Source organism: Motacilla alba, chromosome 3, assembly GCF_015832195.1.
Source record: "Motacilla alba alba isolate MOTALB_02 chromosome 3, Motacilla_alba_V1.0_pri, whole genome shotgun sequence".
Taxonomy (NCBI): domain Eukaryota; kingdom Metazoa; phylum Chordata; class Aves; order Passeriformes; family Motacillidae; genus Motacilla; species Motacilla alba.
In genome coordinates this window covers 63,700,895-63,716,006 of record NC_052018.1, presented here as the reverse complement: position 1 = coordinate 63,716,006, position 15,112 = coordinate 63,700,895, and the positions used below count along the sequence as shown (strand labels likewise).

General features: G+C 40.9%; 1 protein-coding gene across 6 annotated transcripts in view; it reads left to right on the top strand.

Moving 5' to 3' along the window:
- Nucleotides 1-14,644, top strand: part of ARFGEF3 (ARFGEF family member 3) — a 93,909-nt gene extending 79,265 nt beyond the window's left edge. For 4 of the 6 annotated variants that reach the window (XM_038131532.1, XM_038131531.1, XM_038131528.1 and 1 more), the window contains 5 exons: nucleotides 462-593; nucleotides 2,751-2,881; nucleotides 4,125-4,133; nucleotides 5,635-6,865; nucleotides 7,558-14,644. In XM_038131532.1, the coding sequence (XP_037987460.1) occupies nucleotides 462-593; nucleotides 2,751-2,881; nucleotides 4,125-4,133; nucleotides 5,635-6,865; nucleotides 7,558-7,749 (1,695 nt within the window). In that variant the 3' untranslated portion in view covers nucleotides 7,750-14,644. The remainder of the gene's footprint in view (nucleotides 1-461; nucleotides 594-2,750; nucleotides 2,882-4,124; nucleotides 4,134-5,634; nucleotides 6,866-7,557) is intronic. The other 2 variants (XM_038131529.1, XM_038131533.1) reach the window with 1 other exon arrangement.
- The last annotated feature ends 468 nt before the right edge of the window (nucleotides 14,645-15,112 follow it).

Sequence of the window (15,112 nt, the reverse complement as noted above, 5' to 3'; positions counted from 1 at the left end):
TTGACCACTCACAATTAAACATGTTGGAACAGTGGAGATTGAAATCAGTTTTTCTAAATGTATACAGATCACACTAGTAGCTTTCAGTTCAGACTTATTTTAAATTGCCTTGAAATCAGAAGGGTTCAATAGGTGAAAATTTCACTTTTGATCAATTTCTTCCTCTGGATTTACAAAAACTAGGTAGAAGACGATGTTGCTTTGCTATAGCTGCATGCTCCATATAGACTAGTTTTCAATTCACTGTCTGATTTGTAAACAAAAAATCCTGTGAAGTCTGTGCAGACCATTATCCATAAAAAGCTGCCTTTATGTTGGATATGTTAATTCTAGATGGCAGGTGGCCAGCTGGTGGGAATGGCAAAGGCCACTGAATCTTGTATTTCACACAAACAGGCTGGACATGGCTTTAGTCATTTGTTTACCTCACAGTGAAATTCTGATATTGTGTCTCTCTATAGAACCTGTTGGGCTATTTCCACAGTGGTACTGAAAGCTTCAGTGGAGATGCCTGTGAAGTGAAGGTGGCAGCCCCCTCCCTCTCCCCAAGTGCTGAAGCTGAGTACTGGAGGATCAGAGCCATGGCACAGCAGGTACTGACAGATATTTCAGGGGAAGTCAGAAAACCTTTTGAACTTGGAGCTTTTCTTTATGAAAGTGTCTTTTTTACACCATCTTCCTCACAAACCCTATAGCCAAAGACTTTCTCATCACCAGGCTAACATCAATTGTCTAATAGTAGTATTCAGAAAATATAACAAAAACTAGGAAAGAAAGAAAAAAAAAAAGAAGAAAACCTCAGAACTGTTGCCCTGTAAACAGGTATTTGAAATGCCTAGCATGGGAAAAATGCATGGGTATCTAGAGAGGACTGACAATGAGCCTATTGTAATTTTAAAAATTGCCAGGATAGCATTCATCAGTGGAGATGTTTCTGATAAAGGGAAATAGTAGTGTCACTGTGAATCCTCATCAAGAATGTCACATAGATTTCTGAATACTCTGTTAAGGAATGATAAATTCAAAGGACAAAAATTGCACTAGAACAGAGATGGTGATATGAAAATAGGAAAACAAGATTTGATTAACCTATCCAAGCATTTTTCTCTATAAATATCTAGGTATTTATAGGCAAAGAAGAAAAAGAGTTACTGGGAACTAGAGGATAATGCTGACATTTAACAAATGATTCACTAACTCCTAATCAGAATCAGCAGAGCAAACTTGGAACCTTCTTAGGGTTCTTTTGACTACAATGGAGGTTATTCATTCTATGAAAGTGGTTACATGAAACAAGTTCTTTGAAATACAGCAGACTGAACCTAATGACCTGCAGGGTACCATAAAACTGTAAATACCATATGACAGTTTCAGCCTGGGAAAGCAGATAGATTAAAACATCCAGCAGATGTTTGGTGTCAATTTCTGACTTGATAAATCATACTCTGATGCCGCTTGAAAATCTGAGACATACAGACCAGGATTGGTGATCACACATAATGTAGTAGTGGCAGACATTGTTTGAATAGAAAATATGTTTTAAATTAAGTTTTAAAGATGCAGAATTCAAGAAAGCAGGGAATGTAACATTAATACTTTTCTTGTAGACACGATCAGTGGCACTCCCTGCTTCCTCCGCAGTGAGGATTTGCTACAACTATGAAGCTACAAAACAAATCCACAGCAATTGAGAGTTGTTTCCCTGTTTCTCACTGAACTGATTTTGGTTGGGATGGAGTTAATTTTCTTCCTAGTAATTGGTACGGTGCTGTGGTTTGAATTTAGTATGAGAATAATGTTGATAACATACTGATGTTCTAGTTGTTGCTGAATAGTGCTTACACTAGGTCAAGGACCATTCAGTTTTCCACCCTCTGCCAGTAAGGGGGGACATGAGAAGCCTGGGGGGAAGCACAGCCAGGATAGCTGGTGGAGACTGGCCAGAGGGATATCCCATACCAGAGAGTGTCATGCTCAGAATGTAAATGAGGGGAGTTGTCTGGCAGGGGCTGCTCAGGAACAGGCTGGGCATCAGTCATTGGGTTATGAACAATGATACTGTACAAATTTTACTTCCCTCTCTCTTTTTTTTTCTTTTTTTTTTTTTTGATTTTTTGTTTTTTGTTGCCCTTTTTGTAGTGGTGATGGTAGATGATACTACTGTATTTTATTTAAATTATTAAACCACTTTTATAGCAACCCATGGGGTTTATCTGTTTTTCCCTGATTCCCCTCCTCATCCTTGAGAGAGATGGGGTGTGGGGTGTGGTAAGTTCATGGCTGCTTGGTATTTAGTTGCTGTCTGTGGTGAAATTACAGCACACGCCCAAAGGATTGCATATTTGGTGGTATCTTCATGGCTGAAAATAATCTTCCAACAACCACCTTTCTAGGTGCAACTGGCTAACTGTGCAAACGGGTCCTTGTCTCCACTGTACATGGTGCTTTCAGATAGAAGCATGCAGACAGCAGAAAGCTTGGTTTGGCATTTCGTGTTATGCCTTAAACAAGTTCAAAGAAAAATAAGTCGGTCATTTGCCCTGCACCCCACTGGATGTCTGGAGGCAGCCCATTGCTGTTTTACCAAAGTAGCATACTACAGGGAAGGTCTGCCACAGGGGATACCTCGCATTCTCTCTATCACTGTAAAATAATTCAGAATGACAGATATTTCACACTGCAGGAAGTCCTATTCCCAGACCCACTGCAAGTACTAAACTCATTGTTTTCTGTAACTTGTTGCTTTCTAGGTCTTTATGCTGGAGACTCAATGCTCCCCAAAAACCCCAAGCAACAAGGAAGGGTTTGAACATGCCCAGTCATGTGTGCTCATCATTGACCTGCCACCAGATAAGAAACCAAATGGGCATAACCAGAGAAGGTAAAATATCTTCCAAGGAAGACACTGTGTCACTAAAAGCAAGATAAAAATATTGCTGAACTGAGCCTGGTAAATCATACCTCTCCATAGGGCTCATCAACAAAAATGAATACACTGATCAAATTAGGTTTTGTGACACTGTTGCAGTTTTAGTGATAGCTAGCAAATGCAATGTCTGCTTCACTAAGGGTCTTTTAAATTCAGTATTACTTTGTTAAGAAGGTAGAAAAAGGTAATGGATGAACTGGGGCATTATAAACTGAAGAGACCACATCCAAAACTGCAAAGCTGTCAACATCGAGCTAGGGAGCGTTGTTTTTGCTTTGCACGTTATTTCTGTGGAAGTCTTTCTGCTATGTTACCACCCGAGAAACTCATCTGTTTGCACTATAGTCTGATCCTGTGAAAGAATATTTCCTTTTGCTTGCACATGGTTGTTTAAACAACTGCTGTACCATCATTTGGGCCAAGAATCAGAATTCTGCATTCAGGGTTTGTGTTTGTATTGCAAGGTATATAACAGCATGACATTGTCTTTTGCGAGATACCAAACATGGTTTTATACCATTCAAATCTAAACTATTGCTTGCAACAAGGACCCAGAATGTGATGGTCCTTCTTTGGATAGACAGGAAGAAAGACCACGCAAGATATCTCTATTCTTACACTGCTGTACAGAAGTTTTCCCCTGAGAGCAGGTGCTCTGTTGCCTCACCATCAGAGAACAGGGCCCTGCACAAAGAAAGCTTGAAGTCACAGGTTAAACCATTCCTTTATAGGGGAAAATATCTACTTTATCCAAAGGCTAGCAGGGCATTCTTCCTGTTACTATGAATGCAAAGCAAAAGACTGGAATATTCACCTCTCATTACACCTAAGGCCATGCAATCTAACAGGCTATGTTTGTAAGGGCAGGAAGGGTCTTGCTTGTCTTTAAACAAGTAAATAAAGCTTGCAATTAATGCAAACTCTGAATGCTCTCACACTGTGCTTTGTCCAGCCAACTTCTAAAGGTGTGTATGCCCATAGCCAAGTGTTATCCCAGCAATGCTCATTTTTTCACCAAAACACAGCTCACAAGTTGACTGTGCCACTGTTTTCATATTATTTGCTACAGCAGTGCAGTAATATCGCAATCATGCACGATTGTAAATGTGGCCTTTCCAAAAGTTTTGCTTTAACCTTAGCAGGGTTTCACTTCTCCCTTTTGGTTTTGTTTCCTTAATGCTGCATCGTTTCACAGGAAGCTGGGGTAAGGGAGCTTTTCTTCTTCCTGAAAAGTAATCATATATTTCAGTTTGAGACTTTGGTCAGAGTAAGAAAATACTATCCTTAACCAGCTTTGGCATTGTGTTTTCACCTGTAGTTCTCTACCAGTTTCTTTTGGGATTGAGCAGTACTTTATACTGTCCTTGTAAATTGCTTTTTTGGCTATTACAAGGAAAGCAGATCTCCTTCATTCCTGACCCTGCTTTTGGAACAGGATTAGTTGCTTGAAATCACTGCAAGCTCTCATTTAACTTTATACATGCTCTTAAGAGCTTTTTTGAGTCAGAGCCTCTAATGATTTTTACAGCAGAAAACTACTTCCCCATAAAGAGCTCAACTGTATGTGCTAATCATTAACATTTTATCACTGTCAAATAATAAGACTACTAAATTTTACTGATGTATCAGCTGTGTCATGGTAGGCAAAGTGACACAGGGAATGTAACTGAATAACAGTTTTGCCTGAACTTTTTTAAAAATGTTGCATTCTCAAAACTGTGTTTTGATAGGATTTCTCAAAAAATATTGGCTTTTTGTCTTGGTATTCCCAAACACTTTTTAAAGTTGTTTAATGAAAGCAGAATAATTTTTGCAACAAAAAAGTCAAAGGCCTACTACAGAACTTCTCATGTTACATGAAGATTTGCTTTGAATTAGATCTGAAACTTCAATATTGCAAGCAAACTGAAAAATCTCTTGCTTACTTGATAGCTGTGCTAATTAGAACTTGACCCATCACATCAAACCAAGTATTGTTATGTGCATCATTTTCATTTACAACATTGCCCTGTAATCTTACATAAACATCTTTTTAAAAGACCTTAAGATAGGTTTATAATTTGAAATCCATGAGATACCAAACCCTAATCCTGTCTTTTTTCCAAGCCTTGCTTGCCTGTAAGCCTCTCAGTGTTATTTACTGGTGAAAGACTGGAAAACTTTGGTCAGAGGCATTTGCCATTCCTGTGTCCCCTGTGCAAATCAAAAATCACTGAGGGCTAAAATAACTCCCAGCATCTCTCTAACAGGAGCACAGCTAAGAATCACCCAATATCATATGTGACGAACAGGAATAGGAATAGATATGTCCATGCTAGGCTCTCAGTGTTCAAGTTGAAGTCTTAAGAGCAAGCAGTGAAATGTGCCTTCAGCCAGACTTCAGCTTCTTTGCATGCTGCATTGCACTGCTGATGTTCCTGTACATGTTTCTTTATTGGTTGGATACCTCTTCATGGTTTATTTTTAAGAAGTACTCCCTGGGCATTAGTGGAAATGGAAACTGAGCAGTAAACTAGTTTTGGCCCCAATTTTTCATGGCAAAATAATGATTATCTGACATGTTGGTGGAAGAATAATTTGTGTGTTAATAAATTCCTCAGATATAGCAGGCTGAAATATCTTAGTGTGCTTTTATTCTTAGTATAAGCACAATGCACCATTTTAATATTCTGTGATTTTTTTCCTTCCATGCTTGGTTTACCAAGTATTCCTTTCAGGACAATAGTGGTGAGCTTGCTGTCCCACCAAGTACTGCTCCAGAATTTATATGACATCTTACTGGAAGAATTTGTTAAAGGCCCTTCTAACTTGGAGGAGAAAATGGCAATACAAGTACCAGAAAACAAGTTGGCTGGTTTTCTCAGGTACATCTCCATGCAAAACCTGGCTGTCATCTTTGACTTACTCCTGGACTCCTACAGAACAGCCAGAGAGTTTGACACCAGACCTGGGCTGAAGTGTTTGTTGAAAAAAGTGTCTGGCATTGGTGGAGCTGCCAACTTGTATCGCCAGTCAGCAATGAGCTTCAACATCTACTTCCATGCCTTGGTTTGTGCAATCCTGACAAACCAGGAGAGCATCACTGCAGAGCAAGTGAAAAAGATCCTCTTTGAAGATGATGAGAGAAGCACGGACTCATCACAGCAGTGTTCTTCAGAAGATGAAGACATTTTTGAAGAAACTGCCCAGGTCAGTCCCCCACGAGGGAAGGAGAAGAGGCAGTGGAGGGCTCGAATCCCATCTTTGAGCGTCCAGCCGGTCAGCAATGCAGACTGGGGCTGGCTGATCAAGCGGCTTCACAAGCTCTGCATGGAACTGTGCAACAACTACATCCAAATGCATCTGGACCTGGAGAACAACGTAGAGGAGCCTCCCGTGTTCAAAGGTGACTCTTTCTTCATTTTACCATCTTTTCACTCAGAAACCTCTACCCCATCAACTGGAGGGCTGTCCGGAAAGGACACACCATCAGAAGATGACCGAAGTCAAATCAGGGACCAGCTGGGAGACAGCTTGACACCTCGAGGAGGGAGTGGAGAAATATTGCTGCTACCCCCACCCCTGAGTCCTAAACCAGAAAAAAAAGAGCAAACCAAGAAAAAAGAATGGTGGGAGAGTGCTGGTAACAAAATCTACACCATAGCCACTGACAAAACCATCTCCAAGTTTATGACAGAATATAAGAAGAGAAAGCAGCAACAGGCCATGACATCCTTCACCAAAGAGGTCAAAGTGGAAAAGAAAGGGGAACTCCTGGGTTCAAGAGGGCCAGACTCACCTGTACTCCAGCGGCCTCAACATCTTCTAGATCAAGGTCAAATGAGGCATTCATTCAGTGCTGGTCCAGAGATCCTGAGACAAGAGAAGAGACCCCGTTCAGGGTCCACAGTCAGCTCCCTGAGTATATCTATTAGGGATGCAGAGGCCCAGATACAGGTAGGACATTCTTGTAGAAAGCTAATAATAATAGCAATAAATAAAAATATTCCTATACATTTTTTATGTTATTATAATCTTTTTATTAAATATTGTATAATATAATGAAGTTCTCATGATGAGGATTGAATCTTTAGGAGCTGGAATTAATAAAAACCTGATTCTGCCCTATTAAAAGAAAGTCAGTTTTCAGGGACGTGTCATCAGGCATATACTAGTTCAGCTGTCAAGAGTGCTTCTATGACTGGGGCCAAAGCTGCCCTTAATCCTGAGAACTGACACCTTAGCAAACTCATTGCTTACTGCTATGGGATGTAGCCCACTGAAGGTTTTCAAAATGCTATGCTGCTTGTCACATTGCTTTTATACTTAAAATTGGGATTTTTTGTTAATTCCAGAGAAAAATAATGGGTTCTTTTGCTAAACAGAAGCTTGTTGTTTGCATGTCCAGGTGAACAAATCAGTGAAAGCATCAAACTTGACAGATTTTGTTCACTGTGGGACAAAAAAAAAAGGAAACGGTGAGCATGATACCTGCAATACAAAGTCAAGTGATTTAGGAACATTAAATGAATATGCTGGCATTACTCAGTCTGCTTCATGAGATACCTTATTTTCTGCCTCAACCACTGGGCTCACCTATTTAGAAAGGTCTTCTAAAGAGGTTTTTTTTAAATCCAATTTCTTTGTAGGCATGGACCAACATGGTGCTGACAGTTCTCAACCAGATTCAGGCTCTGCCAGACCAAACTTTCACAGCCCTGCAGCCAGCAGTGTTTCCCTGTATCAGCCAGCTGACTTGCCACGTGACAGATATCCGTGTCCGCCAGGCAGTACGGGAGTGGCTGGGAAGAGTGGGCCGAGTTTACGATATCATCATTTAAACCAAGCTGGGCTCTGTTGCAAAAGGCAGAAGACATTCAAGGTCTACAGCAAAGTACTTGGGATTCATTAATTGCCTGTTTGTTGGTGAGAAATTAGGAAACAATGAGCTTGTCAATTTATATTGTCTGTCCACCTGAGATTGTGTGTCCCTCACTCACACCAGCAAAGGAGGCAAAGCATGAGTCTGTTTAGAGGATCTGGCACGGCCCCAGAACTTGTCTGTAAATCAGGCTCCTACCAGAAGAGGTGCATTTCATAGCCTTCATTTTAATTCAAATTTGCTGCAGTGGGAGCCACCTGAAACTGCAGTAGAACTTCCACACTTGAAGTGAGCTGTGAGTGCAGCTGTCATGGGGGTGTCAAACCAGGTCAGTAAACCTATTTAACTTAGAAAATAAATAAATAAATCCAAGTCAGTGAAAAGGTGGGGCTATGGGACAAGTAAGAAGGTGACATTTTTTAGGGTAACATCTTCCCTTCAAAAATTGGCGTGAGAGAGGATAGCCAACTAAAGATTATTGTAGTAACTAAACGTGTTGCTGACTAGAGAAAGTGGAAATTTATTTTGCTCCAAGAGGAGCCTTTGTAGTGACATTTGGAGTAGCTAAAGAATCCCAGGTCTAAAATGGGTCAACTAAGCACAGACTATTGATCCTTTCATTGCTCTTACGGAGTACTGCTCAAAGAGAAATGGCACTGTCAAACTGCCCTCTCTGCAGCACCACCCTTGCTGCCTCTTCTCCTATGCCTACAGCTGAGCATTTTGCCACATATCTAATTCCCTCTAAGGGAAAAAGAGAAGTTTGTTTTGCTCTTTCCTGTGAAGCTGTGGGAAGACACACCACAGCAAATACCAGCATGTGCCAGTATCCAGCATTCAACTAAGCAGAGTAAAGTGCTCCAGTTTAAGCACCAGTGCAGCTATTATTCTACTGGAAATTTATGTTTGCTTATGTAGAGCTGCTGTAGCCAGGAACACCTTTATCACCTTTGTTAAATGTCACTGCACTTGGAGCTGAAGCAAAATGGAAAATGGTATGAAAGAGAGGTATAGTTCCTGTTTCTCATTTCTTGTCTGCTGCTGTAAATAGAAAAGTACAGGTCCTCATGGAGGTACATCCCCTCTCCATGCAGCACTCCTATTGGGACTATTGCAATTTGCTGTTATTAGTAAGAGGGAGGAGAAGGAGGAGGATTGACTATTGTGTTGTCAAATGCATATGTGATGCTTTTCACACTATAGAAAGCAAGGGTTACCTTGCTGCACAAGTTATGTCACAGCCCTTGGGACATTTCATCTCATACTCCCATGCTATATCATTTGTTGATAACTTGTTGAAAATGAGTTGATTTTAATTTTGGGTGACCCCTTAATGCTGTTCTCCCAAGGCTTTTAAAATGTGCATGCCAACTAAATATACAGCTTCAGTCCCTGCTCCAAAGCATCCTGAGGATGTCATCTCTTTATGTAAGGCCTGGATTTTGCAAAACTAACTGCTTTAGCATCTTAAACCTGGAAAACAGAGGGAGCCAAGAAGCCCCACTGAACAGCCATCTCCCAAGCTGCTTTGTTTACAAAGAGTCTGACACTTTCCTCCTGCCTTTTCCCTCCATTGCCTTCTTCCCATTTGTCACCTGCTAGTCTTGTGCAGGGAGTATTTGTCCTGTAACTTTCTGTAGTGCCAGTTGTGCTGTTTCTCTTTCTTCAAAAATTTCCTTTTGCTAAATTGTTTAAAGAACACAAAAGTTTGGTAAAAACATCTCTTTTCTATCACCTAAACTGACTTTATGAATTACTAATTTAACAGTGTTTTCAATTGTCAGTTTTCCCCCAACAGTTTCAATACTTCCTCAGGGACAGGTTAGATTTTGCTTTGGTATCTGGGAGAGTAGTAGCACAGTTTGATTTCTGTTGCCATGTCTTTCTTATACATCTTTAGGTAGAGTGAAAGTGTGGTCACATTTTTTGTTAAAGTTTTTATTTGGCATCTATACAGAGCTGCTTTTAAAGCAGTACATTAATTAGACAATGACAGAAATCTGAATTATAAACCATATGCAAAGCAGCCAACTCTGATAGTTTTCATTATAAATGCGTTGAATGGATGCAGATCCTTGCTGTACTGATCTAAAAATAAAGCAAATCCCTAAATTATGTAGAGGAAATAAAATTGATAGCAGTACCAGTGAAATCATTCAGGACTACAGAAGAGGTCCTAGAATCTAGGAAACACCATGGTTGCATTGTGGTTGCAATACAAAATCCTTCTGTAAATCAGTAAAAAAAAAGCTTTAGGAGTGCCAATACCATTACCACCACCTCCCTCAAACCCATGAACACAGCATAACCTAGTGTTACCTGATTAGCCACCATCTTGGCCTAAAATGTTATTTCATTTTAACCATTTACACTACAAAATACCACATTGGAAAATGAGGACAAGTAAATTTGTTGTGTTGCTGTTGGCCTGTTTTGAGCTTTGTCCTTCAAATTATGCACTAAGTGCCCATTGTCACCTTCAGTGCCTCTGCTCATTAAGACCCCTCCCTAAAAAAGTCATAAGTAACTGAATAATTCCAGAAGTGTAATTAGAAGGACGGGAGAAGGAATATTTGAAGCAGCAATTACTTACAGAGCTATTTACAGGGCAACGTTCAGCATGTGCTGCTCTTCCTTTTCCTTGTGTGTATAAAATGCTAACCAGGTGAGGGGAGCAGCCCATGGCCACTTCAGTAACCACAACCATGAGATGTAGAAGCTAAAGCTTTCTGATGCACCTTCAAAACATAAACAAATAAAAAAAAATTAGTTGGTTCATCAGAGTCTCAGCAATTTTTCTGCTAGTTTAGCTATAGACATCAGTAAGCCCCAAAGAAGTAGAATAATAAATGTGTGACATCACCATTTCATAGGTCCTGTGTGGCCTGTTTCGTGGCTCATGACTGCCAGCATGATGCCTTCAGACCTCATAAAACAAGCTTTTACCCAAAGGAGAAGTCTGCCAGAACAGTCCCAGGAAAAGGGGGCTGGCATCAGCCTGTCCTAAGCTTCAGAAGGGGAATTCCCAACACTGCACACCCCAGTCATGTCCAGCTACATGTCCATGCTACAGTGGCTTTTCTGCTTTCTGCTTGTGAGTGAGGAAGCACCTCAGTCAGCAGTAGCAGTAGTCCTTGTATTCACATGTGTATCCCATTAAAATCCTTCCTGTTAGCTCTAGAACTTCATGCATGGCAGAGTATTGGCAGCTTTACTGTTGAACCAAACATATGAACCTTGAGCAAACCAGTCTCTGCACTACAGCCTGAGCTTTTTCTTTCTCTTTGCCTTGGTTAATGACTACATTCTTCTCTCTTCTTGCCCTTGCATTTTTTTTGTCATATAAACAGGTCACATGTTGTTTTTTTTAATAGAACTGGACAGTTGTTTTTAAAAATGATGGCCCAGTAAATTTTGCTCAACTGAAATGCTTTAAAAAAGAAGATGTGGTAGCTCGACATCCTTCTCAGGTACCAGAGCTGCACCTCTGCTGCCTTTGCCTAATTCACACTGCCCTCCTCAGGAGCACCACAGGTAGCAGAGGCAAGGACATCACCTTTTAAAATCCTGTAGGCAGTTGCTAACAGAGAAAGTTGCTGCTTGAGTTGATGCTTGCCCAGCGTCAACTACCTTTAAGCACATGAAATAGCTCATCACTGTGCAAATATTCAAAGCTGAGAAAAGCAGAGCACTCATCAGGAAAGTTATCCTTTTCCTGCAGAACAGGGGCAGGGTCTGACCCCAACCTACATGGTCTCAGGTCATTGCATATGTTTGCACTTCATTCTGCACTGTGAACATATGCAGTCATATGAGATGATTGACATGTATGTGTACAGATACCTGTGGCTCCAGTCACTGCCATATTCTGGGCATTCAGCATATTTTCAGACAGCAATCCACACTAGTAATATGCTTATCTGCTGTGTTATATGTTTGTGTCACACCAGCAATGGTTCAAATAGTTACTCTGGTACCTTTTCTGAGCATTCAGCAGCCATTGAATTTCCACCACTATCTCTTGGTTAACAAGAGATGCCTTCATGTCTTTATGATGTTAAAATAGAGATTTAATACTTTCCTAGGGATAAACACTCATTTTAGAATAACTGACTTAATTTACCATATAGGAAGAGTTATTAGAAAAACATTCACTCAGACCTGGGCAATACTTTCCTTGTACAACTCCCAGCTCAGGCAATATCACAGATGAAAAGTGTATGTCATCTGCACTGTAGCTTGTTCATGTCAAGGCCAAGCACAGTTTACACCTGTGACTTGTAAGGTGCTTTCCCTTTCAGTTTGAGCTTCAAGTTTTGTTTAAAACTTAAACCTTTATGTAAAATTCACTGACAAGTCCTCACTCACCAAAGATAAAACCCCCACCTCTAAGTACCATGTACAATGTTCACCTGTGCTTTGTATAGCAGCATCTCAGTGTTGGTATCAACACTGCAGAGCCCAGCACAGCACTGGCATGAAACCGAGTGGCAAACAAGTTAGAAAGGAGAGTCCAACTCCATGTTCTGCCTCCACTTTGTACCTTTCTTCACAGCTTGGGCCCGCACTCAAAGTGCTGAAGCTGTCGAGATCAATGGAAATTAAGTAGGGATCGTTAATACTCAGGACTCAGTCCTTGAATTCTTCAATCCCTGCATACGGATTCGCAAGTTCTCAGGAAAGGGGGAGTCCTGTAAAGTTTTTTGTGTCACCCTCTCTGCTGCTGTCCTCCATACACCTCCTGCTTGAAAAATCCATGGGAACCAGCACACAGACCCACACAACTCTGTACTGCAAAATGAGAATCCTCATTTTTGCACAGATCCAGCAAGCCAAAGTGATTTATTTTTCACCTAGCTCATCTGTATAGAAGCCTGTTGAGAAATTATGCATGTGGTTTGGCTCTTGTCACCTTCAGCAATCCATTCTAGAAATGCCATTTCTCAGTGCTTTATTTCTTTTGTGAATTAAAACCAAAAGCTTCTTTTGTGTGTTTTAATTCACAAATGAAATGCTTCCTTCTCCCCTCCCCCCCTTTATACCAAGATATGTCTAAGGTGTCTAAGCAGGCTATTTACTAATTACTGCAGTCACATTAATGGGAAGACCTGTGTACAGGTCTCATCATGGTGTATGACATGGAATAGGCTTTTTTTAGTTGCTGATCATTCCACAACTGTTAAAGAAGTAAGATGGTACCATCAATTTACCAAAAAAAGTTTCTCTTCTTTTAATGTAAAGGACCAATTTACCATTGCACAGAAGCACAAATGTTGGATTTTATGCAATGTAGATAAAAGCATGTGGCAGCTAGTGATCCCTCTTCACTGAGCCTCCCTAATTTGAGCGGAGCTTCTGTAGGGATATCACCAAAGGGTCTCAGCAGCCCTCACCAGCAACATGCCTGGGACTCCAGAAGTTGTACAACTGCAAGGAAGTCATTTCCACTAATTCTTCTCAGAACACATACTTTATATGTGACACTAATATGATACTAAACAAATCGTTTTGGCCAAACATTTAAAAATGAAAACACACGTGGCCTAAGTGCGCATCAGTCTTTTCACTTAGTGCTCAGAGGTCTCTAAGCTGAAAACTAAAAGCAGAGGGAAGAAGAAATGCCCTAATTCTGTGGATATTAGTGGAGCTGTTCTGTATGATCCTGGATTAATGCAATAATGAGCTCGCCTGTGGAACCAGATCCCTCAAATTCCAATTTTTGGCAAAATCACAAGTTGAGTTTTGTATAGTCTACACTGCCACATTGAATCAGGCAGCTGAGTTTATGGAAAGCATTTTTGGTTAAGAAACATGGCAACAGGATCTATTTACCCCAACATCCCACTTTTCAAAAGGTAGTTTATGTACTTTGATAAATTTTGTCTGACCCCCATGGAGCATCAGGGCCCTGTTTCCTGTCCATGCATTTGGTCCATCTGGGCTGTGGTGAAGTGCCACACTTCCATAAGCAGCAAGCTGCAGTGAGAGCTGAGCTGGCAGACAGGCGCAGGTACACAGATTCAAGCAAGGGACAAATACCTCCTCCACAATCAGGCTGTGACACCTCAGCCCCACACTCTGCAGCGGAAGACAGAACTCAATACCAAAGGGAGAACAGCAGGAAGGGCAGAGCATGGTGGTGACAGAGCCCTGTAGCTCACACTGTTTGCTAGAGCAGATGGGAGCAAGGGATTGAAGGTGTGCAATGACAACAGCCAGAAGCTTCTTTCAGTTCCCTCCACTTCCTCTTCTCTGCCACTTTCCCCTCCCCACCTTTTGTCATTTTTTGTGAGACTGCAAACAGACTTCTATGGGCCCCTCAGCCAGAACTGGAAGCAAGCCAAAGGGAGTGGACACTCCATTTCGCCAAAGATCTAAGTCTTTTCTGTTTGAAAATTAAAAAAAAATATATTATTTCCATGATGATGGCTGCCAGAGAAGCATTTTACCACAAAACATGATTCCCAGGACTTAATCTCTCTAGCTGTATATTCAGGAGGAGCCAATAGTACTTCTTAAGAGAGACTATAAATTATCTTGTCAAACGTTGGGTTACCTTCTGCCAAGTTCATACCTATCTGCAATTCCTTGGTCTCATCCATGTTTCCTTCCTCTACCTTTCTGCTCTTCTTCAGAAGAACACTTCCCCATGTCCACCGTGTCCTGTTGTGCCGCTAGCTTTGTATGGTCCTTGGGTGTCCAGTGGTTGGGCAGTCACTGTCAGCTGGCTTGCAAATTGTATTTTGTGTATATTTTATTCTGACTGAATTCTGAAATGGAAATATTTTAAAACAAAAAGTATGAACTATTTATGTTGCTTGTGTTGTAGAATAAAGATGCAAATGCAAAATAAATTATGCTTTGGTTTTGTGTAATGAAAGTTATTGTACAATTCCTGATGAAGCAAAGGAACAGAGCAGAGAAAGAGCCTGAAATACTTGGTATGTACTAGCATGAACTGCGGTTTTCATGGATGACCTTGGGAATTTAGTCGCTCTGAACTGCTATGTGTTTTTGATGGAAACTGAGATCTAAACACTGACAAATGACTCCTACAACACTTCTAGCCAGAGTCTGAGTTTGTGGGGTGGAGAAGGATGAAGCTACTGAGATAGTTCCAGGTGCAAGTAGATGTGTGCAGAATTTTGATGCATCTAGACAGGTGAAACATTTCTCCCTCTTCAGTATTCTCCTCGGTATTCTCTCCTAAACGAGGAGAATACTGTTGGCTCTGATTTCATTAGAGGTGGGTTGCTCAGAGCTCTCAGCCTGACTTTTGTTGGGTTTTTAAGCTAGGCATTCCCTAACCACATACAGTTTAG